The sequence below is a fragment of the Mastigoproctus giganteus genome, chromosome 13 (assembly GCF_048544385.1).
Source record: "Mastigoproctus giganteus isolate SK-2022 chromosome 13, ASM4854438v1, whole genome shotgun sequence".
NCBI lineage: Eukaryota > Metazoa > Arthropoda > Arachnida > Uropygi > Thelyphonidae > Mastigoproctus > Mastigoproctus giganteus.
The window spans coordinates 32,535,770-32,563,337 of record NC_143587.1 but is presented as its reverse complement, the minus strand read 5'-3'; the positions used below and the strand labels follow the sequence as shown (position 1 = coordinate 32,563,337).

Here is a 27,568-nt window from a genome sequence, read left to right as displayed (position 1 = left end):
ATTCCACATTTCCACTATTATATTATTTTGGCTTTAGTATACAGGCAGATGATAACAGAAACCGATGGCTCAGTCTAGCATGGGTTGGTTATTTTGTAAGGGTTTAGCCCTCGACAAAGTTCCTTGCAAAATAATTTTCCTGTGTTGGGCTTATTATTTTATTAATTTACTTAATATGATTTATATTTTGGTTTTCATGTATACTGGAGATATGGCAGGACTATGGCTATATGGATTTTCAAACTTTAAAGATATTAACTTTACACTATAACGTATCTATTTAGTATATATATATATATATATATATATAAAAAATAAAATATACAAAAGAAGAAGAAGATAAGAAAATAGACCAATTATGTGCTTCCCTCTTCACACAGAACCATCCAACTGATCCTTGAATTACTACAAGTGGTCAACTCCAACTTCCTGGAGGTAACTTGTTCCAGTAATCAACAACTCGCTTGCTAATAGAAAACTTCCCAAGTCCAAAGCCAGTCTAAATCTCTCCCATAATTTGAATTTATGGACCCTCTTATGTGTACAAGGTTCTTTCTTACCCCCCACCACTGCATCACTAGAAAATGTTTTCAGATTTGAGTGCAAGATAAGATCAATTAAAGCAAAAGGTTTTAATCAATGCATATTTTGCACAAATGCACCATTATTGGCATAAACAAGAAAAACAAACATGCATCAGACATCTCACAGTATAAAGAAAAACTAAATGTTCTCATAGTTGCACTATAAATAAACAGCATTTCTCTCAAAGGGAAAAGTTTACTGCTATTAATTTTAAATTCATGCATTACTTTAATGGTTGTTTTGAGAATTTTCACAAACAGTCTAGATAAACAAAAATAAAGGGACTATTTCTAAAACAGTAACAGTTTTGTTATCCAGCAGGCATGGGAATTAGAACGTTACAGTAATTGAAATTTTTTTGTTTGATGGGCATCCATCAATATAGGGAAAAGCTTTTAGAAGGTAAACAATACTGTAACTAACAAAAGTATGTATAAATCAATCAAAATAGTGAAATCTAATCTTATTGTATTAAAAATAAATAAATAACTAAAGGCTATCATACTGTAACATCAAATTCCAACTAAATGTTTATTAACAATGGTGACCTATTTCTCTGAGGTGTCTCACAGAGATGAAACATCACACAATTTCAGACCACAACAGATCACTAAAGATGCTACTTGAGAGTCTAAAATATGCTGATTGAGCTGACATTCAGGTTCCACTCAAGTCAAGGGAGATGAATTTTGGCTAGGTCCAGTTATTCTACATACATTCTCCTTGTACTTTCACAATGTTTGGTCTGTCAGTAGCCCTGGTTATATCCAAGTGCAAGGTCAGAAAGTAACGAGCAGGAGTTAAGGTGCAGCTTCTGTTTCTCACAGAGGAATAGTCAACCCTCAGTGTACCCAGGCAATAAAAGATTGTATAACTGATCACATGGTGCAATAACCACCACTTTGCTTACTGTAGGTTTGAAAATTAACCAAAGTTTGATCATCTACTAATCTCTTCTATCAACCAGTAAGAGGAGATGGGCACCATGAAAAGATCCAAAATGTCTTACATTTTGAGAGTAAAGCTTTAAAGTAGCTTTTGCAGAATGCCTGCCAGACAGTCCACTGAAATAAACCTATTGGTAACCCTCTAGGAGTCATTTGGATCAGCTAGTGAATATCATTGTACATAGTCTGCCAATGACTGCAGGGAAACCAAGCGGCATTCTATACAGGAAGCACTCTAAAGGTCACATTATATAGTCTAATATATAGCTATAGTTACAGCGAACACATGTACACCATTAAGAAAATACAGCACAAGTAGGATACTGAGATAGATGGATGAACAATGAGCTAGCTAATTTAATAGAGCAGAAAAAGATGGCATGGAAAAGTTACATAGCAATTAAAAAAAAAATATACTGAAGCCTATAACAGCTACAAACTCATCTATAATGGAACCAAAGAATAGAATAGGCTGGAAAAGACATTGTCTTTACAAGGAAGAGTTTTTCAAGTGGGAATATAAAGAAGTGAGGAATCAATAAGAAAAATATGAAAATGAGAGGAAGTTTTAGATAACTCTTTTGATGATACTGCAGGTGAATTGAACAAGTACTTTTCATCAATAATTATGGAAGACCCTTCATGGTGAGTAAACTGTGCAACATTGGAAATTTCAGAAGATATTTATTTGAAAAACTTTTGAGCCCAAGAGCAATTAAGGCTCGTGGAGTTATATCTCGTATTGTGAATACCTTCACGAGTGGCCGAGGTATTGTACTGCTTTGAGTAAGTAACTGGAGAAGCATTACCACTGGTGAAAAAATTCACCAGTGAAGAAGACTAATGTTACTTATTCTTATACCACCACCCAGACGGCACCGTTTCAAAGCTTTTTGGCTTATTCATTAGTGGGCGGGCAGGCACCCTGTTGTTGCAATAGCAACAACCTAGTTATGAAGTACTTCATAAACAGATGAGTAAGCCAACAAGCTTCGAAACCGTGCCGCCTGGGTGATGGTGGTATCCGCTGAGAATAAGTAACATTAGTCTTCTCCCTTGGTGGGTGAAGCGTTACTTATTCAAAGCAGTGCAATACCTCGGCCACTCATTGCGAAGGTATACGCAATATGAGACACAATTAAAGCGATGCCAATTATTGACTTGGACAGTTCACAACAAACAAAACATGATGTAAAGGCACTGACCCATTCAATAAGTTAGTTTATTTATCCTTACTAAATGTACTATACAATTAGGTAATGTTTCGGGAACTTTGCAGGAAGGACCCCATCATCAGACCATAATTGGCTGCACCAAAGGAGAGAAACACAAATTGTTTCAATTAATTAACCAAAATTTGTAAGTTTAATACAAATAAATAAGATACTGGCTTCCCTCTTAACAGCCACCTGCCCTGCTAGATGTCTATGCCTCTTGCATTCAGACAAGGGGCACTGTTAACAGCTCCCTTTTTTATATCGATGTTGGGTCTGGAAGTGAATAATGACATCTTATAATTGGTCAACAGTAGGTTGCCAGGTCATTATCTTGAATTCGGAAAATCAAATTCAAGGCACATTTGAACAACAAGCACCACTGGTTTCCAGTGTTTCTTGTATTCAAACGTGCCTCAGATTTCCTTTTCTGAATGGCTAGCTAAGCCTCTCTCCCAGAAACTTCCTAGGTTATGGTTCTGCAAATCTTGGATATATGACAGCTGGTGGTAGTGGGGGAGCTTTCTTTTTTGAAGTCTCCTACTGTCCCTTGAAATATTGTTGATCAAATTCTATACCTTGTTTCTGCTCAGAGAGTTGGATCCAAACATCTTTATAAAGAATGATTCTTTAAATTTTCTTCTAGGATATTTTTGCTAAGTTGAAAGGACTGTAGAGTTGCTAAAATGTCAACTATTCCCACACTGGAATGCATGAAAGGCAGTATATTGGATTTGTTTATTCTCCCATGCTGGAAGTCTTTCCTATATTCTTTTATTTGGGAACAGGGGCATCTGTAAATGCCTATGGAGGCACTTCTAGTTACAATCCATTTTATGAATTGGTCCTCTAAATCAACTAAAATAACAAAAAAAAAAAAATGCCTAATATGGGAGAATAAACAAATTCTAAATTGAAAAATTAAAGCAAACTATTATCAGGTGTTTATTACAACTATATTCTTTAACAAAGTTAAGGAAAATTTACAGAATATTTTTGATAAAATTCATATTTTAACACTTCTATTTTTTTACAAAACAGATAAGTGGCCAAATTGAGTCAAAAAGACAATTCCTCCATTGTTAATCCAGAGAGCAAGGAGCTATGTATGAGGTGTAAACAAAAACTTTCTATTTGTTTGTCATCTTCATTACTCAAGACAAAATGCATCATAGGTATATCCAGCTGATACTAGAATTGATAAGCCATTTTAGTGTACATCTGAAAAGTCCTTGAGGTTGTCACAGACATTCTCTCAGATATGCCAGACAAGCTGTACTTGCTACCTGGGAGTCTAAAACCTGATGGAACTGATATTCGGGTGACACTCAAGTCAAGTGCACACAATTTCGGCGAAGTCCAGACGGTCTGTGACGGCCAAATCCTCTGCATGTACCTTCACGATGGTGGGACTGTTAGTAATTCTGGGTATAACCTCCATGCACAAGTACATGGTGGGTGACAACCCAGGTGTGAACCAACGTAAGCAGGGGTCGAGGTGTGGCGCCCACACCACATGGAGAAATGCCGGCCCCCTATGCTACCAGGCAGTACTAGGTGGTAGATGACCCATCAACCGATGATATACCACCACTTTGCTTATTGGAGGCTTGAAGTGGTGAACCCATGTTTAGTCTCTAGAGCTAAGTTCCGGTCAACCCTTCCCTATCTCTTTCATCATGCAGTACGATTGATGACTTTTGAGGTTACGATGAACATCGTGGTGAGATCCAATATTCCTTACATTTTGAGGGTACAGCTCTAAAATGGTGTTCGCAGGCCGGCCGCTAGTTAGTACACCGGACCGAACCTATTGGTAACTCTCTAGGAGGCTTCTGGATCAGCTAGTGTATAATCTTGCTACCACTACTCTGCCAGATAGTGACGGGAGGGAGTCCGAGAAGTGTGTATGCAGGAAGCATTGTCAAGGCCACGTTATGTCAATGATCTGGGTATATTCTTACCATGTGTACACCGTATCCAAAAATTTCATTACTTCAAACAACATGTCCAACCCACCTTTTCTTTCTTACTATTGAATACACCATGAATTGTCAAACTAATAGAGCAAGCTTATCTGCGAAAAGATCTAAACCTCCCAAGCACTTCCTAATTCATTTCACAAATATACGTGGTCTCAATTTTAATCTCAATGATGTCCATTTCCACTTGCAGTCTGCCAAACCCCATGTATTTTTCTGACAGAATCGAAGTTATCGGTTGATTCAACTACTGCTCATCTCAGATGCCCAAATTATTCGCTGTATGATTCCTTTCGCCTCAACTCAAAGGTGGTACTTGTGCATATGTCCGTTCTGATATTCCCTGTCAGAGACTTGGCAATTTAGAATCTCCTCTCTTTGATCTTCTCTGGCTTAAAATCTCTCTACCTCATTGTGTCAAATTCATCTGTTGTCTCTACCATTCTCACAACTCCACTAATCACTTGGAGCTCTTTGACTTCCTCTCTTTGCAACTATACTTTCTCCAGTCCAACTTTCCTAACAGTGAGGTAATTTTTCTTGGTGATTTTAATGTTCACAACTCGAGCTGGCTTCCATTTTCTAGTCACACTGACCCAGCTGGTCAAGATGCTGAGGCTTTTGCAATCACTAATGACCTTGCACAGATTGTTCATTTACCTACAAGAATACCGGACAATCCTAATCATACAGCCAACACACTTGATCTTTTTCTCACAAACAACCCTTCTGAGTACATGATTGAAGTGAGAGGTCCTTTAGGCACTTCAGATCACAACTTGGTGATTTTCTCTTCTCCAATGGAGCCTTTATCTCATGGCTATTCTCAACCTTGTGTTGTTTGGCATTACAAGAATGCAAAATGGGATGACCTGCGAGATTTCTTTTCTTTGGTCGGATTACTGTTTCAAAACTTATGTCAACGTTTGCTCAGATCGTGTCAGTGAAATTATTCTTGCAGGAATGGAATCCTTTATCCCACACTCCACTTTAAAATCTCATCCTTTATCTAAACCTTGGTTTTCCAATAAAATGTGCTAAGGCTGTTCAGGAGAAGAATGTTGCATATCATAATTGGCTTGTTTCTAATTCTTCAGTTTCATTTTCTGCCTACAACAAAGCTCGCTACAATTGTAAAGCAGTTATTAATCAGTCGAAACTAGAGTTTGAAGAGACTAAGAGTAGAAAACTTGCTTCTTGCCCTAATGGTAGCCGAGCATTCTGGTCTCTTGCCAAAGCTATTGGCCGCAACTTTTGCCCATCTCTGCTCCCACCTCTGTCCAAACCAGATGGTTCTGTTGTCACTTCAGCCAAGGATAAAGCTGACCTGCTATCATCCCATTTTTCTTCCACCTCATGTATTAATGATCTTGGTAAAACACCTCCCACCATTCCCAATACGCTCCATTCAATGCTTCCTGTGGTCTTCCGTCAAAAGGATATCAGAAGGATTTTGATGAATCTTGATGCTAAGAAAGCTCCAGGTCCCGATGGTATTTCTCCAATTGTTCTCGAAACCTGTGCTGCTGAACTTACTCCTGTTCTTTGCCGCCTTTTTTCACTTTCTTATTCCAAAGGTGTTTTTCCTTCTGCTTGGAAATTTGCTCATATCCAGCCAGTTCCTAAAAAGGTGAGACAAATCCCTCCTGTCCTATTGCAATTACTTTTACTCTCTCAAGTAATGGAGAAATCAATTAACCGTCAACTCTTAAACTACCTAGAAACCTTCTGTCTGAGATCAACGATCACCAGTATGGATTACATCAATGTCGATCTACTAGTGATATTCTGGCTTATGTTACCCGTTTATGGACTAATTCAATGGAAATGTTCGGTGAAACACGAGTAGTTGTTCTTGACATCTCAAAGGCTTTTGATCGTGTTTGGCATAAAGGTCTTCTAAACAAGCTTCCATCTTATGGTTTGCCAAATGTTTTTAGTAATTGGCTATCCAGTTTTCTCTCTGATCACTCACTGAGGGTGATGGTAGATGGCTCTCTCTCTTCTAACTTCTCCACTAATGCCAGTGTCCCCCAAGGTTCAGTTCTTTCCCCCACTCTTTTCCCCTTGTATATTAATGACCTTCTTCCATTGACTGGAAATCCTATCCATAGTTTTGCCGATGATAGCACATTGTATTCCACTTTCCATTTTGAGAAACCATGCCCTGTTCAATCAGCTTCAACTTCTCGAAAATCTGCTACCAATTCCTTAAATGCCAATCTTCAGGTAATTCTCCAGTGGGGCAAAGACAACTTAGTTGATTTCAACCCTTCTAAAATTCAGTCTTGTCTTATATCTCACAAAAAGGATTCTTCTGCTCCTATGCTTATCTTTAGTGACACTCCGATTTCTAGGCAAAATGATATATCTCTTTTGGGGATCACCCTGACTTCTAATCTCTCTTGGCACAAGCACATTACAAATATTGCTTCCTCTGCATCTAAAAAACTTGGTTTTCTCTTTCACTCTCAGTGTTACTTTTCTTCCAAACAGCTGCTCACTCTGTATGAATCACAAATCCACCCTGCTATGGAATATTGTTCCCACATCTGGGGTGGTGCCCACAAAACTTCTCTCAGGCTTCTTGATTCCATTCAGAAGATGGCAGTTAGATTAATTAATTATTCATCTCTAACAGAGTCTCTCCACTCGCTGTCTCATAGACGTACTGTTTCTGCTGCATGCCTTTTCTACAGATACTTCCATGGGCACTGTTCTTCTGAATTGGCTTCTATAATTCCCGCTCTCTCTTTCAAAATAGTCCGAACACGTGCCGCCACCAGACAACATCCATTTACTGTCCAACTTCAACAAACTCACAGAACCAACTTTTTATCTTCCTCGTTTATTCATTCAACTGCCATTTTCTAGAACAACCTTCCTTCATACGTATTTCCTGAAAATTACAGTCTACAGAAGTTCAAGTCCAATGTCAAGAAATATCTTCTTTCGTCTTCTCAACCTCCAACCCAAGCACGGTACTAAGTACTATAGGTTCTAATACCTCTCATGTTTGCGGTTTACATAAAAAAAAAAAAAAAAAAAAAGTCCTGAAACTTGTGTCATAAAAGTGTCACATTTACTTGTTTATTTGGTTTTCAGGAGCATTAGCAACCAAGACCATATTGATCCGGGGATATGCGGTGGTCATTCCCTGACCGTTCCACATCCTCTGTATTTGGTGGTCATGGGCTCGAACCCTGGTCTAATCAAGAAGCATGTGCTATGCACTGCTGCTCCTGCCCACCTGGCTACGAAGGCACCTGTCACATTTACTTAAACACCATGAACTGTCTTTTAAGAACAGTGTGTACGTTTCTGAGTACTTACCTGTGAGCCAAACCTAATGCCATAGCAGTCATTTCTCTGGAAGGAAGCCCTGTTATCAAGGTGTCCATCTGAGATCGGATTCCTCTCATCAGCTCTTGAACAGCAGTACCAGAAATGCAACTTAGATTCAGTTTGTCCTGAAAAATAAATAATTATATAACTTAACAAGGTGTATAAGTATGAATAAAGGTATGAACATTCATTTACCTTGAATATATGCATAATTACTGTATATAACAACCAGGCTTTTACATACAAATCAAATTTAGAAGCTAAATTTATATTAAAGGACTAACAAAATAAAAAAAATTTCATTACAACTAAAAAAAAGTAACAATTTTCAGCTCACAAGTTTTTCCAGTTATATCCTGTATAATCAATTTTTTATAAGAATTTTACATTTTCGCTGACAGCATGACTTTTTTCAACACTTTTCTCAGTTTCTTTGACATTTTGCCTTCTACTTTTGCAGCTTTATAAAATAAAGAACATTTGTTGCATTAAAAAGAGATATTAATATTAAAGACATTAATATCCAACTGGTGCAGATAAACAAGTATTTCCATTACACAACATGCATGGCCTTATTAACTGTTGTTTGAGAACCCTATTCAGTTCAGCAATCTTTAAGCAGTTACAGTGTCCCAAAGAGCAATTTGTAGAATGATATTAGAAATGTTTTCACAGGTCTATAAAAAGCCTCTAGTTTTCAGGATTATGCTTGTGACCTGGAACATCCATTAATTCATAAATAGCACTGAAGTGATATCTCTTGCCATAGGGAAAACCGTATTAAATCCTTTGGACAACTGGAATATCTAAAAATGTGAGGCTTGTTCTCATTACACTTCATAGTGTAACATTTATTTAGCTGGTTAAATAAATCTCTCCAAAGTCTCACCTTCATTCAAACTTTTCAAAAGGTATTACCTTTTCGACCCATCTTCATAAAAAAGAGTTAGGAACACAATATTATGAGTATTTGTTCCTAATAGCCAAGAAATTTTACACAAGCAAAATTAATCTGATTAATTAATTACTGCAATACAGGGTGCAGTCAAAGCAATGTCTTTGTTTCTTTAGGAAGCTACTGATTGGTATACTGAAGGATGGTGGCAGTGTGTGTGTGCATGCACACATGCGGTGAAAGAGTCGTAACTCTGTATGCAGCACTATGCATAGCAGCAAGACTAGTCACTTAATTTATAATTAGTTCTCAGCAGAAATTAGTAAAAAGAATGTTCTGATATTTTAAAAATTAATAACTTTACATGAGAGAAACAATGAGCAGTGATTAAATATTTTATTACAAAAGGAGAAAACTGTGCAACACTCATAGCAAGTTGGTGTTTTTTTTTTTTTTTTTTGTGTACAGAAATTTTGTAATGGAAGGAAAATATGTGACAAAATGGATTACAACATTCAAGGGGGGAGAGAGAGAGAGCACTGAACACCAATGAATGACATTTTGAAAGACCAAGTATTTCATCTTCAGAGGCAGAAAGATTAAGAAAAGGTAAAGATTAATTGCTGATAAAATTTTCCAGTTAGGTTGGTTTGGCACACGTACAACTGTACATGTCAAAAAAGTGTACAAGACTGGTCACAAATACTGAATGGGGGTGGAAGTGTGCATTTATTCATACAAATTCCCCCTCTCCTGCAATGGAAGCACCACAATTCCATTGTAAAGGAACTTTAGGTTGGCAAGTCAGCAGAAAAGGTACTGTATGCAGTCAAGAGACTGCATGTGAGATTAAATTTCATTAATATCCAACTGGCAGAAAAACAATGTATTACACCCAGAATGTGTTTTGAAGGGAAAAAAAAAAAAAAAAAAAAAAAAAAAAAAAAGACTGACCATACCCCAGATCCATCACTCTGTTATTACCAGCAGTAATGTTATATGATGCAAGAAAGCACACTTATAAAGCGTCAGCAAAGAAATAAATAAATTTAAAAAACTTCCATATCACCTCCAATAATTTATCTCCCCTGGATTTGTTTTTCACTGAATTTATTCAAACTATCCACTTCCACAACAACAGTTGGAAGTTTATTCCAACAATCAACAACCTGCTGGAGGAAAGCAAACCTCCACACAGCTATCCTCTAATTTCTGATTACCTTGATAACTGAATATCAAGGCAGAATGCGCTGGTCCCACAGGAACTAGTAGTTGTTGGTGACTCTATTGTCAGGGAAGCGGGGAACATGCTTTGCAAAAAGGATAGGTGGAATAGGACCAGGGTATGTCTGCCAGGGGCAAAGGTTGATGACGTTGTAGAGCAGATATCATCTTTTAAGGGCACAAAAGGTGATATAGTTGTACACGTTGGCACTAATGATATTAAGAGTAGGAGACCGGCGGAATTACTTAGCAACTACAGGTCACTGTTGAAAAAAAGCTGTGAATTAGGGTTGAATTTGAAAGTGTCTGCAATTCTGCCCAGACACGATAGGAGGGAGTATATGATGAGAGCCTTGTCGATCAATTCGGCCCTGGAGGGATTGTGCAAGGCTCAAGGGGTAAAATTTTTTTCAGCCTAGACTGTACTTGTTAACAGGAGAGATTGCTTCTACAGGGATGGGATACACTTAAATAGAAAGGGTGCAAGAATTTTTGCTGATGCTGTCGAGGCAGAGTTAGGTGGGTCGGAAAACTGCTAGTTGGGGGGGGGGATACAAGGACTAATAGATTAACAGTAGCCACTGGCAGAGGTGGAAGTGATTCTTGCACTGCTTCTATTGAAATGAGCAGAAGCCTGAAAAACAAGATGCGGGATATTTCAGAGACTGCTGGGAGTCATTGCGGTACAAGTAAACACATGGGTTGTGTTAGGGTAGCCAAGAATAGAAACAGGTGCATGTATACCTGCGTGTACACCAATGCTAGGAGTTTGGTAAATAAATTTGATGAATTTGAGGTATTGCTCAAAACATCAAAGGCAGATATTGTTGGGATATCAGAGACGTGGTGTCACACAGATATAAGGAATGCGGAACTGGAATTTGGGGAATACAATGTGTATAGAAAGGATAGACAGGACAGGAGGGGTTATGCTATTAGTTAAGAAACACATAAAGTCCAAGGAAGTGAAGCCAGTCGACATCGATGGACAGGGCACTGTCGAGTCAGTTTGGTGTGACATAAGCATAGGGAAATCAAAATTGAGAGTAGGAGTGTGCTATAGGCCTAATGACTCTGATGAGTATAATAAGATATTGTACAGGGAAATAGAGTGGGCCAGTAAATCAGAGAGTCTTATAATGGGGATTTTTTTTCCAGATATTGACTGGAATTTGTGGGTTGGTCACTCGCACACTAGCAAGGCTTTTGTGGATTTATTGGATGATTGTTTTCTACATCAGCATGTTCGTGAGGCAACAAGAGGGAGCAATACTCTTGATCTGATTATCAGTAGTGATTCTTCATGCATTAAGAATCTGCAGATAAATGAACCACTAGGTGGCAGTGATCACAGTGTGTTGAAGTGGGATTTACTCAAGGAGGTAACTACCATCAGAGGTAAAGGGAAGGGTTTTTGTTTTCGTAAAGGCGACTATGATGGTCTGAGACAGTATTTAAATTCTATACAGTGGGACCAACTGATGATGTTACCAACAGCAAACTCAAAATGGGAAGCATTCAAGGAACTAATCTTGGAGGCTACCAGGCTTTACATACCAACTAAGAAATATTGTTCAAGGTTTAGGCCTAAATGGTTGTCAGATGAACTAATGAGACATGTGGCAGAGAAGAAAAATGCATGGGATACATACAAATTAATGGGTGACGTGGAAGCCTATGATAGATATCAGTTGGTCTGTAACCAAGTCACAAAGGAGATTAGGCAGGCAAAGGCAGATTATGAGAAATCCTTGGCAAAGGATGCAAAGAAAAACAGAAAAGAGTTCTTTACCTATTTAAACTCAAGAAGGAAAGGGATGAATCAGATTGGTCCACTGGATATTGATGGTTCAACAGTTGAGGATCCAGCTCAGGTGGCTAACAATCTAAACGAGTATTTTGCATCTACATTCACGCATGAGGAGTTATTCAGGAAGGAGAATGATGTAGGTAAAGTAAACATTGGCAGTGAGCTGGATGATTTTGTAATAACTGAGAGGAAAGTGGAGGAGAGATTGTTGAGGATAAACATAAAAAAGGCACCTGGGGTGGATGGGATCTATCCAGTTATATTAAAGGAGGCAGCAAAGGAAGTATGCAAACCCCTAGCCATAATTATGAGAGCTTCTTTGGACTCAGGGGAGGTACCCATAGACTGGAGATGTGCAAATGTAACCCCATTCACAAAGGAGGATCAAAGGCTGACACAAGTAATTATAGACCAGTTAGTTTAACTTCTGTTCCAGGTAAATTAATGGAGGCACTGGTTAAAGAAGCACTGCAGGATCATCTAGACAAGAATTCAGTTATAGCTCAGACGCAGCATGGTTTTGTTAAGGGCAGGTCTTGCCTGACCAATTTGATTGGATACTATGATGTAGTCACAAAAGAACTGGATGCAGGGAATAACTTTGATATTATATATTTGGATCTTAGAAAGGCTTTTGATACTGTTGCACATGGAAGACTGCTGCACAAATTGGAGCAGTGTGGCATTGGAGGCAAATTGCTGCTATGGATAAGGGGATGGTTGAGTGGCAGAAGACAGAGAGTGGTAATCAATGGACACTGCTCAACGTGGACTAATGTTATTAGTGGAGTTCCTCAGGGTTCAGTGTTGTGTCCGTTGTTGTTTTCGGTGTTTATGAATGATATGATGATGGGATATCAAGTTTAATGTCCAAATTTGCAGATGATACAAAGGTTGGCAGGGTTGTTAAGGACACCACTGACGCTATGCTGCTGCAACAGGATCTGGAAAGGTTGAACAGATGGGCTGAGAGGTGGCAAATGAAGTTTAACATTGAGAAATGTAAAGTACTACATATGTGAAACAGTAACCCCAGAGCAACGTATCAACTCTGTGGTACTACACTGACAGTGGTGGAGAATGAAAAGGACCCGGGGGTAATTGTGCAGGCAGATATGAAGTTCTCTGAGCAGTGCAGACGAGATGCAAGAGTAGCTCATGGTGTCTTGTCAATGATATACAGGAATGTTTCTAGCAGGGATAAGGAGGTGATTATTCCCTTGTATAAGGCAATGGTTAGGCCACATCTTGAGTACTGTATACAGGTCTGGAGGCCCCATTTCAAGAAGGATGTAGAGCTGCTGGAACGGGTACAGAGAAGGGCAACAAGATTAGTGAATGGAACAAAGGGTTACTCTTACGAAGAAAGGCTTAAGTTTTGCAAGTTACAGAGTCTGGAGACTAGGCTCCGGCGAGGTGATCTGATAGGTGTATAAGGCTTTGAATGGTTTGAGCATGCTCAATGCCAATGGGATTCTTCATCTTGCTCAGAATAATCAGCTCAGAGGGCATAAATTCAAATTGAGGAAGGACGGATGTCGGATAGATGTGCGGAAATTTGCCTTTGGCCAGCGGGTGGTTGGTTGGTGGAATCGACTTCCATCACTCGTTGTTGAAGTTGATAGCCTAAACAAATTTAAGGCTCAACTGGACAGGTATTTCGAGCGAACGGAGGGGTGAAATGGGAGTGGTGTTTTTTTTGTTTTTTTGGCTGATGCTGAATAAGCTTGCTTTCTTGCATCATATGCCTCTACTAATGCTAATGCTAAGTGAAAAATCACTGTTGTTTGAGAACCCTATTCAATTCAGCAATTTTTAAGCAGTTAGTGTCCCAAAGAGCAATTTGTAGAAAGATATCAGAAATATGGAGTAATTATAGTAATATTTAGAGAAAGAGGGTGATTACAGTGAAAAGTAAGGTTATTATGTAAATGCAGATAATATAATAAATTTTTAAAACTAAATCTGACACAACATTGTCAGTCTTAATGTTAAGTCAGAAAACGTAACTTACACATAAGTCTAAGACTAAGAATAACAATGATGTAGACAATTAACCAGTGTTCACATGCATTTAAAGCAGATGGGGGAGAGGGGAAAAAAAAAAAAAGGGAAATCAAATAACTGCACCAAAAGTAAAGAACAAGTTAACACTTCTTCCTAAGCATGACACTACAATCACGGATTATTAACTGCAGTGTGTTTCATTTCATAATGCATGAAGCAGGTTAAATATCAACAAAGTACTACAGATTAACTGAATATCAATATTAGAAGAAAAATATACCTTGATAGCACCCCCAAGTTTTGCATCTGCTACTGCAAGCTGTGCATGAGCTTCTTTTGCAAATACTTTTTTCAACACTTTTCTCAGTTTCTTTGACATTTTGCCTTCTACTGTTGCTGTTGCAGCTTTATAAAATAAAGAACATTTGTTGCATTAAAAAGAGATTATATTAATACTAAAGACATGAATATTAAAATTAATACTAAAGTATGAATATATGAAAGTAATGCATCATGAAAAATGGCTAATAACTGTTTTTTTACAGGCATAGTCCATTATTCATGGAAAAGGAGACAGTACATGTAAAGAAAAGCATGTGAAAACTCAAGAAAAACATGCAGAGAATTTAATTGAGATAGTTTACCTACATTACCACATCACCATGCAGGTGCTGCTAATCCTTCATTCAAATTGAGTCAATATACATCCCATTTGTTCTCTTAAGCATTAATCCTACAGTATCACTCTGACAAGTGAACATGTGCTAATCAGACATGCCCCTTATTATTTCTTGATAACGTCTCTTTTCTGTGAATCAATCCAGTGTAGATGCTATTCATGTTTCTATATTCTTATATTACTGCACACTGCCCATTAAAATCATCCAGATATCTACGATATACAGACCCGGTGGTACACAACTCTATTACCAGGGCAGTATTACCACTTTGCCTCCAGAGCAACACCATTGCATCTTCTAATTGCTTGTCATGAAAAATAAATCTTTTGAGGTTTCAATGAGATCATGGAAAGATCCAATATTTACACTCTAAGGGTACAGCTTTAAAATGTTTTTTGCAGGCCTGTTGCTAGATAGCCCACTGTACCAACCCTAGGTAACCCTCTGGGGAAACATCCAGATCATCAATTAATCTGAATCCTCAGCTAAGAACTCCATGGTAACTAAGGGCACAAGTACCCCTGGGTGTACCTTGAGCACTGTATCCAAAACGGCAGATTTTCACGTGCTTAATTTTTAGTAAAATATTTATCAACTAATTGCAAAAGTTTACTGATTTTGCTATATATTTATTTCTGATAGCCTAGAATTTATCACATTTTTAGAAAAAATCAAAACCAAATTATCTAGCCTATCATAGTGCTGAAGTGAAGTCATATGATTTCTCCATAAACTTGTCACTTCATGTATATTTTTATTTGGTTTAGCACTTAGCAGTTTCTGCTATCCTAAATATAACTGCTTGTTGTTTATAAAAATTTACTCTGTAACTAATATACTATAGTTGACAGCAGCCATATTCCCCTCCAGAGGTAGCTGTTTGTAATTAGTATTTCACCGCAATACTCTTTTATTGCAACTCCATCTGAGGGTTTTTTTTTTTTTTTTAGGAGCATTAGCAACTAAGGCCATATTGCGCCGGGGACATGCGGTGGTCATTCCCAGACCTTTCCGCATCCTCCGTATTTGGTGATCATGGGCTTGAACCCCGGTCTAATCAAGAAGCGTGTACTATGCACTGCAGTTCCTGCATCTGAGGGAAGAAAATGGGTGTTTACAGTAATTATTCAGCGACGAGTCCTGTTGGTTACAAAAATTACTAGGCAACTGAATACATCAATGCAAATATACAGCCAATTTTTAGCCATTTCCCCCTCTTAGAAATACAAATGTCCAGTAGATAAGAGTCCCAGAAATGTGTTGTGTTGGAGCAACGTGGTGGTTTTTCTGCGTAACTATTTAAAATTTTTATTTCACACCATCTAATACTGGATAAATTTTTAGTAAGAGAAACAAAGAGAAAGATTCCATAGAGAGAGAACACCTCAATATGACACTCTAAGGGTACAAGTGGCTAGTGTAATCATGACCATTCACAAAGTCCACTACAAGCAAGTCAGATCCAGATTTAAAAAAAAAAAAAAAAAACCACTATAAAAATGAATATTTGAAACAGCTTCTATAACTTTGGTAACAAGCAGAATCAAATCCCTGTGCATTTATGTGAAGTTGAACAGAAACTCAGCAATAACTATGAAACTCTCTATTAATGAGACATTTTGAAAGAAATCAAGACATGAATGGTTAAGTCCTGCTTATTTCGAAGAAAACAGAGTATTACATAAAAAAGGCTTAGTTGCTGAAATATATATTTGTGAATTGTAAAAAAGAATTATTAGAAACCTCACTGAAAGTCAGCTGTCCAATTGCTTGTCAAGGAGAGGCCCAAATTATTGGTGAAAATCTGATAATGCCATGCAATATTGACCAGTGCAAGACAATATTCAGACCCAACAAATCAGCAAAATTAAAAACAGTTGCCATTCTCTAATGCCACTGTAAAAAGAAGAATTTTACTTTGCTCAGCTGATCTTCTCAATGAACTCATTCGTAGACTTAAGTTGTCGCCTTATTTTAACTTGCAACTTGATGAGAACACTGATGTCAATAGCCTAGCTGTGCAAAGACATTCTTATCTGTGATGATTTGAAAACCACTACAACAGGAGCTGACATTTTTGAAAAAACTGCCAGCTTCTTGTGCTCGTGAACTTGACTGGAAGAAGTGTATTGACATCTGTACTGACGACACCAAGGTCCAATTTCAGATGTTCTTACGAGAATTAAGGTAGTAGCACACATCCTTCCTCTTCAAGTTTCCCACAGGGAAAATTCAGCTGAGAAAAATGTTCCTGCAAAACTGAAAGATATTTTTAAAACTAATAGAAATTGGAAATTGTCAATTATGTGAAATCTAGTGGCTTAAATAAAAAGCTTTTCCAGATTTGCAACGAAACAGGCAGTAACTAACACTGCTTACTTTTTTACACCAAAGCATGCTGGCTGAGTCTAGGTAAAGTGCTGATGAGATTCTCTGAATTACATTCCAAAATTGTGATGCTTCTTACTGATTGCAAAGTTGAAGCCACAAGAAAAAAAAAAAACAAAACCTCAAGATAAACTGCAGGAGATTCATTGACTTTATGTCTAGTGATTATTCACGAGGGGCTGCATACTCTGTCAATATATTTGAAAAACTGAACAAACTATACATATAGCTAATGATAAAACTTATGCATTCAAAGATAAAATTATTCTTTGGAGAAAGAGAGCCGAAGATACCTTTGATACTTTTATTACATGACTTGTTGATGAAAACATCTCCCCAGATTTAAGACTTATGGAAAGAAATAATTGACCACCTCACACAGCTGTCAATCTCTTTTGAAGAATATTTTCCTGTAAACACAAACATTGAAAATTACAGATGGACAGCTAACCCTTAGAGGGGAACAGGCATTCTGTGTGTTATCAGACACTTTTTTTTTTTTTTTTTGTTAGTTGTTGGCGCATCAGCTTCTGTGGCCATAATGCACCTCACAAAGTTTTTGTATTTTACTGTGATCCAAACCCGAGGCGGGATTTGAACCCACGACCTTTGGGTTGCCAGGTAGGCACTTTACCCACCTGGCTAGCCCGGTCGGCATCAGACACTCAGTCTAAAACACTGCTGGATCCAATATCTTTCAATTTCAGATGATTTAGGAGAAGTCCGGTTGGCCTGCCTCCCTAAAATCCACTCATGCACACTTTCTCAATGGTAAGCCTTGTTACGTCACTTAGGTGGCAGTGAACATATAGAGTGGTTCTCTTCAAGACGGCTGGTCAGCGTGAAGAGGAAAAGACCAAACCCTCAAGTACATGACAGCACGACGAAACAAATGGCCCCAGTCCCCAGCGGCTTTCACTCCCCCTCTTACGGCAGCGAGAGGATCTCAGAAGAAGGCACCTCCGTAGCGGGCAGGAGCAGCAGTGCATAGCACACGCTTCTTGAATAGACCGGGGTTCGAGCCCGTGCCCATAAAATAGAGAGAATGCGGAAAGGTCAGGGAATAACCACCACATATCGCCGGGGTAATATGGCCTTAGTTGCTAATGCTCCTAAAAACCAAATAACAAACAAAACAACAAACATCTGAGTGGAAGCAGAGGGTGTTAAGAATCTCTGGGTATGACCAGGCTGCCGTACACGAAAACTGAACTTGGCCTGTTACAACATAAGATTGCTCATCAGTGAAGACAGGATATTAGAGCAGGAAAAGGAATTGGAATATCATCGGTTTGGCTGAAACAAGAAGAAGAAATGAATCTCTTATAAGTTTATTAAGTGGAAATCTACTGTACACCAATGGAAACAGTGAAGGTGGAGCTAGCTTTCTGTTCCATAAAGATATAAAAAACAACATTTTGGAATTCAAAAATAAAACCAAGGGTGTCAAGACTACTACTTAGGATTTCTAAGAGGCACAAACTAAAGGTTATAATGATTTATGCACAAACATCAAGCCATGGTGATGAACAGGTCGAAGAAATATACACAGAAATTGAATCTTCTAGATGAGCAGAAAACCCACTACACTATCATTATGGGGGACTTCAATGCTAAGGTTGGAAAGAGACAAAACAGCGCAGAAAGGGGAACTATAGAAAATTTTGGAATTGGTGAAAGAAATGACAGGCGGAAGACTCGCGGAATTTGCAGAATCTTGAGGATTGTCAGTAATGAACACTTTTTTCAAGAAAAGGGTGAACAGAAAGTCACACGGAAGAGCCCAAATGGATTAACAACTAATAAAATCAACTTGATCCTCACTAACACAAGATATATCATGAATGATGTTACCGTCCTGAACAAGGTAAATGTTGGAAGTGATCACAGAATGCACACTTGATGTAGATGTAAGAAAAGAAAGGAAAAAAAAAAAAAAAAACTGACTCAAGAAATAATATGAAGGTCTTTGACATAAGAGAAGAGGAGAAAAAGCAGTATGTAGTAGTAGTGGCAAGTGATGCAAGAAACCAAGTGTATGAGCTAATGCAGCATCAGCCAAGAGAAAAAAAAAAAAAAAAAAAAAAAAAATCACACCATTCCCTTGTCTAGATGATCATGCAATGCATCTGTTATAAGTTTTTTAAGTGGAAATCTACTGTACAAACGTTTATCACCTTCTCTGAAAGTGATAAACCCCAAGAAACCTATAGGTAAAAAGAAATCCAAAGAAGAAAAAATTAGTCAAGAGACACTTGTAATGATGAACCAAAGGTGAAAAATGAAGAGCAAGAGAAACACTGACAAGGAGAAAATTGAGTATACTGAGTTATGCAAAGCCATTAGAAAGAGATTCAGAGAGGACATAAGATTTAACACAAGAAAAGTAGAACAAGCATTAAGGGAAAACAAAGGACTTAAATCAGCAGCCATGAGCAGTAATACAGAAAGACAAATGATACTGAAACTGAAGAATGCCAATGGTGTACTTATAAATAGCAAAGCACTACTATAGAGAATTATATAAGGAGTGAGGGAATGATGCCAGCAGTGGGGAAGATGGATCGCAAATTAGTAACACATACAACATACCCGCTATCCTTCCTGATGAGGTCGACCATGCATTGACGAAAACGAAGAACAAGAAGGCCCCGAGGGAAGATGAAGTTACTGCAGAGTTGCTAAAATTGGGAGGATATAATGCAAAAACTGGCAAGACTCTTCACAAAATGCATTAGAAAAGGTGTGATGCTTAAGGAGTGGAATAATGCAATCATAGTTTTGCTGTATAAGAAAGGAGATAAATCAGAAATTATAGACCAATTAGCTTGTTATCCCACATTTACAAGTTGTTTACAAGGGTCATTACTAACAGATTAGAAAGAATACTTGATGATAATCAACCAAAAGAGCAAGCTGGCTTTAGGACAAGATTCTCAACTATGGATCACCTTCACGTAATAACACAGCTAATGGAGAAAGCAAATGAATATAAAACACCATTATGCCTGGCATTTGTGGATTATGAAAAGGCATTTGACTCCATACAGCTTAAGGCAATGTTTCGGACACTGGAAAGACAACGCATAGATACCCCATATATTATGATTTTGAAGAAAATATATTAATATCAGAACGCTACCTCCTTTATTAGACTAGACAAACACAATATGAAATTTAAAATTGAGAAAGGAGTTCGACAAGGGAAGACAGCTTACAGCTGGTTGCCCTTGAGGAAGCTTTCAGATTAGACTGGTCGTAGAAAGGAGTCAATGTGAATGGAGAGTACCTAAACCATTTACGACTCGAAGATGACATTGTGGTCATAAGCCATGATCCCAAAGAATTAGAGGAAAATCTTAGTCAGTTATGCAGAGTTAGTAAGGATTTTGGACTAAAGATGAATATGGCTAAAATAAAAGTAATGATGAACAAGTATGCCATAGAAAGGGATATAATGATTGAAGGAGCAGTAATTGAAAAGGTGGAGTCATATACTTATCCGAGACAAGTCATTAGCGGTAATAATGATAAATGGCTGGAAGTAAAGGAAGAATAAATTTTGGATGGATAGCATTCAGGTTTTTTTCTTTCTTTTTTTGGAGCATTAGCAACTAAGGCCATATTGCTCCGGGGATATGCGGTGGTCACAGGCTCGAACCCCAGTCTAATCAAGAAGCGTGTGCTATGCACTGCTGCTTCTGCCCACGGATATAGTCACATACTGAGGAGCAATATCTCAATTTGTCTGAAATGTAAAATAATGAACCAATGTACACTCCCCACCATGACTTATGGAAGTGAAACTTGGGCACTCACCAAAAAATGGAAGAGAAGCTGAGAACTAAACAGCAAAAAATGGAACGAATTATCTCACCTCTGGCATTCCCCTCCCTGAATAACTACTCGTGTGAATGTAGAAGCAAAATACTCATTTAGTTTGCTAGTCACCTGAGCAGGATCATCAACAGTTGAACCATTGATACCCTGTGGACCAATCCGATACGTCCCTTTTCTTCTAGAGTTTACACAGGTAAAGAACCCTTTGTTGTGTTTCCTTGCATCCTTTGCATAAGATTTCTCATAATCTGCCTTTGCCTGCCTAATCTCCTTTGTGACTTGGTTACAGACCAACTTATATCTATCATAGGCTTCCATGTCAGCCCATTAATTTATATGTATCTCATGCATTTTCTTCTTTGCCGTATGTCTCATTAGTTCATCTGACATGCATTTAGGCCTAAACCTTGGACAATATTTCTTAGTTGGTATGTATGTTAGATAAGAGAAACACATGGATGATAGGCAGCAAACTCAAGTAAAGCACATTCTTATCAAAACTAAAATGGTCTTAGGGAGGCCACATAGCTTGAAGACATGATGACAGGTGGACTTAGAAAATAACAGAATGATACCCAAGAGGAGTTGGAAGAAAACCTGGAAGACAATAACGGAGATGGACAGATGAAATTCATGAATTTGTGCGTAGTAAATGGACGGTAATTGCACAAAACAAAAGGAACTGGAAAGTTGCTGGAAGAGGCCTTCATCCCCTGCAATGGATTGAAAATGGCTGATGATGAGGAGCTAACCCTTTCTTGAAAAAAAAAAAAAAAAAAACGACTCCATTAAATCCCAACCAGAAAAGAACTTATTGATACCTATTGTGACACATCACTCCAAAAAAGTTTTGTGTTCCAATGTCTTCATTTGGGCTAGTTTGTTGGACTCTTTCCCTAATGTAGCAGATAAAGAAGTTGGTAAACCTTTACCAATTCTGACAATTTATCTAGGTGAACATGGGTTTGCCAAATACTGCGAGAGAAAATCAAAAAAGGGCAACAGACTTGAAGCTTCAGCAGACACTTGCTGTGAATTATCAGCTTTGACACCTAATTTCAGCAAAGTCACTAAAAATCTGTGTCAACAAGTACAGTAGTGTCAATAATCCAAACTACACCCGGTCCCAATTAGGGACGGGGTATAGTTTGGATTTCTGAACTCAAACTGTCTGGAGACTTGACAAAAAAAAAAAAAAAAAAAAAGGTTTAATAAAGGTTTTTATTAAAATCCATTAAAAATAAAGGGTTTTAATAAAAGGACTAAGTTGTACTTACATATTTTTATTCATAGGTAACAAAACAAATGGAACTTTCAATAACACATATTTGTAGGCATTTAATGAAAATAATCACATTTTTTTTCCTGCACCATTTTCGAACTTTGTTTCTTTGCTGCCAGATCGCTCACTCTTTTCAGCAAGAGTAGATGAGTTGGACAACATTCAGCTTGTTGCTCTTACCAAGCTATCACAGTCTCTAGCACAGCAAATGCCTCAACATGCGTAGGCCCAGTGTTGACATAATTTTCTTCATCTCATCCATATCATTTTCATGAGCTTCAGTTTCTTCCACATTCACAATTTCGTTTTCATTTAAAACAGGAAACCTTGTAGCATCACAATCTTCAAACCCAGGGATAGACTGAAACAAGCTGACCATTTCATTCAGTATTTGTCGATCTCCTTCAGTTCGATTCTGCTCATCCCCTATTGTTTCTTCTGCAATAGGCCACAGTATTTAAAAAAAAATTTTTTTCTTCTTTAAATCATGCACAGTGAGCGATTCCCGCACGTCAGCTATGTCCATGTAACAGCTGTCCTTGAGACTGAGCTTTTTCGAAAAAGCTACAATGCTTTCTTCGTTGTTTTCTGCTAAAAGTACACGATGCAAGACTTGTTTTATTTAGATCCTCTTCAACTTTTCGATGACTCCCTGGTCCATCAGTTGGAGGAGTGAGGAAATATTTGGTGGAAGAAACATGACCGTGAATCTGTCATCTATTTTGTTTAATGTTTTCATCAAAGGATGTGATGGTGCATTGACTAAGAGTGGTAGATGACTCTCATCGACCGGTGCAATACCACCACTTTGCTTATTGAAGGCTTGAAGTGGTGAAACCCATGTTTAGTCTCTAGAGCAAAGTTTCCGGCATCCCCCCCCCCCATACTTCTCTTTCAACTCATGCACAGTACTAAGTACTATAGGTTTTGATACTTTTCATGTTTGGGGTTTCCATAAAAAAAAAAATTGTCTAGGATAAACAAAACCTTCACCATTTTGTCTTCTCATTTATGATACTTCTTGACATTCGGGATAAAATAGTTGGTAAATCGATCGGTAAACACTCCTGAGTTCATCTATGCATTTTTTGGGCTTTATAACTCACAGGAAGGCAGGAGACATTTTTAAAACAACAGGGTTTCTTTGATTTTCCTATCAACATCAATGGCAAGGCACGAATCCCATTAGTATTAGCGCAAACCATAGCTGTAATTCGCTCTTCACTCACTTTAAACCCAGAAACAGCTGTTTCACGGCAAGATGCAAGAGATCTGAGGCAGTGACTTCCAGGATTTGGAATATTCTTCACTTACCATAAGATTGATAAGCTTTTTTTAAAAACGATTCCACTGCAGCAAAATCACAAGATAAAATTTCCCCTTCAATGTGAACTTCTCTAATGCTGTGCTGTGATTTAAAGTTTTTTTTAGCCAGCCTGCTTTAGCATTGGCTTTAAAATCTGAGGGACCGTCAAATTTTTTTTTTTGAAATCCAGCAGCTTTTCACACAACAAAGGTCCAGATACGGGTTCACCTAAACTTCGTCTCTGTGTGAACCATAAATAAATGCCATTTTCGAGGGATGGGTTGTTAGCTGTTCTCATAGTTTTTCTTTCTTTTTTTGCGCCATCTGATTAAGTTTCGATGTGAATTTTAAAATTGTTTCCTTGTTGTTTTTAATTTCTGTAATGGTTGACTTTCCAACCTCGTAAAATTTAACTAAAATCCGCTTTCTCCCTTTGAAAGGCTGTTTAAAATCTCAACTTCGATTCAATTGGTAAAAATTTCTGCTTCCTTTTAAAAAAAGACGGCATAACTACAATATGGTAAAATAAAACTGTAAATAAATGTTCAGAATCTTCTCTTCGTTTTATATCCAGTTGTGTGCTGGAGCCGGCTTGCACAAGCCAATTGTTAGACTGACAATGACCATAAACTGTAGGGCAGCACACACTTCAATCCACAATGGTTAGTGGCATTTGGGCCATGAGAGAGAGATCTTTATTGCAACTACACGATAAATACAAATATAGACAGATGTAAATAGGGCTGCAACTGTCCCATCATGGCCAAAGGCCAGGGGCTAACATTTCATAAGCTTGTACAGTACTGTATATGGTGACAAGAAAAATTCAGCCAGGGCTTGATAATTCAGGCACCCTTTGTGCTTCCTTCACCCGACCCCTTCCCGACGCAGCAGCCTGTGTATGGATTATCTCCGCCAGCAATTTTACAGGAATTCATTTCCAACAAATATCTACTTAATTTTGCCTGGGCCACTTCTCCTTGACTCCTTCCTTCTGCGGCAGCCTGTGTATGGATTATTTCTGCCATCAATTTTGCCTGGGCCGCTTCTTGACCCCTTCCCTATGCGGCAGCCTGTGTATTGATTACCTCTGCCATCAATTTTACAGGAATGTTATTTCCAACAAATAACTGCTTAATTTTGCTTGGGCCGCTTCTTCCTTCCCACACTTGACGTCTATCAAAGATTTAATTTTGTTAATTGGTAGAGTAATAAAAGTATAAATTTGTGCTTGATATCTTCATTGGATTAAATTCCTCAGATTTTCATTTATTAGAATTGCCATTTAATAGAATCAAAATTCAATTTGCAAATGTGATCACAATAACCGGCGCTTACTGCAATTATTTTATGGCACCAGCATAAAATAAATAAATGCTGGCTTGTTCAGATTTTTGATGGTCTCCTGTATATTTTATATTTCTTAATTTGGAGTCAGTAATAATTACTTTTTTTTTAGTTTAAAATTTTAAGAGTAGCAATTATTTTTTAGTTTTACTATAACACATGACCTGACCATCTGTTGGATAAATATAGGACTATGCTGAAAAAATGCAGCAAGTTATGCCAGATGTGTATGTAATTAGTAGTAGTGGCATGTGATGCAAGAAAGCAAGTGTATGAGCTTATGCAGCATCAGCCAGAAAAAAAAAAAAAAAAAAAAAAGTGCCCATACACAATAGGAGGAATTATATGCCTTGTGGATGCCGAGACCTGAGGGAATCTGCAAGGCTCTAGGGAGGAAATTTTTATGAGCATGGCCCACATTTGTAGGCAGTAGGAATCTATTTTGTAGAGATGGTATTCATTTCAACAAAGGTGGTGCAAGGGTTTATGCCAGTATCATTGAGGATACTCTATGGGTTCGGGGAAACTGCTAGTTATGGAGAAGGGCAATTTAGATCAGCATTTATCTGATGATATGGGTCAAAGTAATCCTGTACTCAACTTATGAATCCTTGTTTGTTGCCACAACAGCCAAGATTGATAAGAGGTTCTGAAGGTAGCAATGTTTCAAATGAGGGGGATGATAAAGATTGGGATACAAACCCAAATAACTTCAAGGGGTTCAGGTAGTAAACTATAGAAGACTTACTTAGTCTCAAATGTGTCTAGAGTAATGTCAGCAGTGTTTTCAATAAAATGGTCAAACCTGAACTCCTCGTTAGGATAACTAATGCTGATATAATAGGGCTAACAGAAATGTGGTGCCACCCAGAAATTGGCAATGGCAAGTTCCACTAGGTATGTATAATATATTTAGGGTACCTGCCCACCCACTGATGATCGGCCAATAGCCGTGAAACAGTGCTGTCTGGGTGGTGGTACTCAACTGAGAATAAGTAACAATAGTCTTCTCTATTAGTGAAGAGTTACTTATTCGAAGTAGTGCAATATCATGGCAACTCGTCGTGAAGGCAGAGCACAATATGAGAAAGAGCAAATGATGCCTACAACAACTACTTTGTAGTTTATTAAGAGTTATCTATGGTGTATTTAAACACCGATATTATATAGATACCAAACTCTTAAAGTATTATGCCTTGTGCATTTATTTATTTTAAATATATTTAGGAAAGATAGAAGGGCCAAGCTTCTTATCAAAAGCAGCCTGAACACAAAAAGAGCTTTTGCTGAGCCTGAAGTTACATCTGCCAGCATAGAATCTGTGGTATGAATTAGTTGGAAGCAAAGGAACAATGAGAGTGGGAGTAATCGACAGATGGATTGGGCAAGCAAGCATGAATGTCTTATTATAGGTGACTTTAATCTGTCTCACATTGATTGGAATAAGTGGTAGGGTAACTCACATTGGGAAAAAAACTTTTTAAAATAAACTAAATGATTATTATTTGTACCAGGATGTTGGAGAAAGTACTAGGGGTGAGAATATTCTTGACATCATTACTAACAAATCAGATGACATCACAGGACTTAAAGTACAAGAGCCATTATCAGAAGTGATCAAGCAATCATCAGTTGGAAGATGTTCCAGTACTTAAAGGTAAAGGCAAGGGTTTTAACTTCAGAAGAGGGGACTTTGACAGTTAAGGCGTTATATGGCAACTGTGAATTGGGCGGATTGACAAGAGATGGTGAATACATTTGAATTAAGGAAAACTTTTAAATCGAAAATTACAAAAGCCACGAACACATACATACCTTTAAGAAAATATCGCAAGAGAAGGAGGCTGAAATGGATGACTGCAGAGCTGGCTGGCTGATCAAATAGAAAAAAGAAAAAGATAGCATGGGACAGTTACAGAGCGATGAAAAGTACCGAAGCCTACAACGGGTACAAGTTGTTCTGTAATAGTACCACAAATAAGTTCAGGGAGGTCAAGGCTGCAAATCAAAAAGCATTGGCTAAAAGAGCAAAGAAAGTAGACAAGGAATTTTTCACATATGTGAATACAACAAAGAAGAAAGCTGATCAGACTGGACTCTTGGGCACTGGGTGTGAGAAAGTCTTAGATAACACTGCTGATGTTGAGGATGAGTTGAATAGGTACCTTGCATTGTTCTTTACTGACAAAAAATCCTTCATTGCAAAAAGTGGCTGTGCGAGTGGGGTTTAGCCATATGAAATTAGTGATGCCATAATTACAGATGACTGTTCATTAGAAAAACTGGAGTATGAAGGCAAGTAAAGTCTTGTCTTCTGGAGCTGCTGGTATAGGTACCCTGTAGTTTTGAGGGAGTGTATTGAACTATTGATGCTAATTATGAGGGCATCTTTGGACTCAGGGTAGATTCCTTTGGAACAGAGAAGTGCCAATGTATTGTCCATACATAAAAGCAGTTCTAAGAGTTAAGTTGGTAACTACCCACTGGCTAGTCTGACTTCAGTGGTAGGAAAAATCTTAGAAGCAATGAGTGCAATTTAGGGAATTTAAATAGATATGGCATTCTGAAGAACACACAAACATGGCTTTGTTAAGGGAAAATCATAAGTTGGATTTAGGTAACAATTTCAACATAGTTTATTTGGATTTTAACAAAGCACTTGACTCTGGCCCTCATGAGAGGTTACTGTTTAAGCTTCAACAGGGTGAAGGAATCT

At 37.9% G+C, this 27,568-nt stretch overlaps 1 protein-coding gene across 1 annotated transcript in view; it reads right to left on the bottom strand.

Annotated features, from left to right (window-relative positions):
- The window catches only part of nop5 (nop5 ribonucleoprotein), a 187,123-nt gene that overhangs the window by 110,495 nt on the left and 49,060 nt on the right, over nt 1-27,568 (bottom strand). Inside the window, exons 4-5 of the mRNA XM_090387823.1 lie at nt 14,290-14,414; nt 8,062-8,198 (exon numbers count right to left, since the gene is read on the bottom strand). Of these exons, the coding sequence (XP_090243949.1) occupies nt 8,062-8,198; nt 14,290-14,414 (262 nt within the window). The remainder of the gene's footprint in view (nt 1-8,061; nt 8,199-14,289; nt 14,415-27,568) is intronic.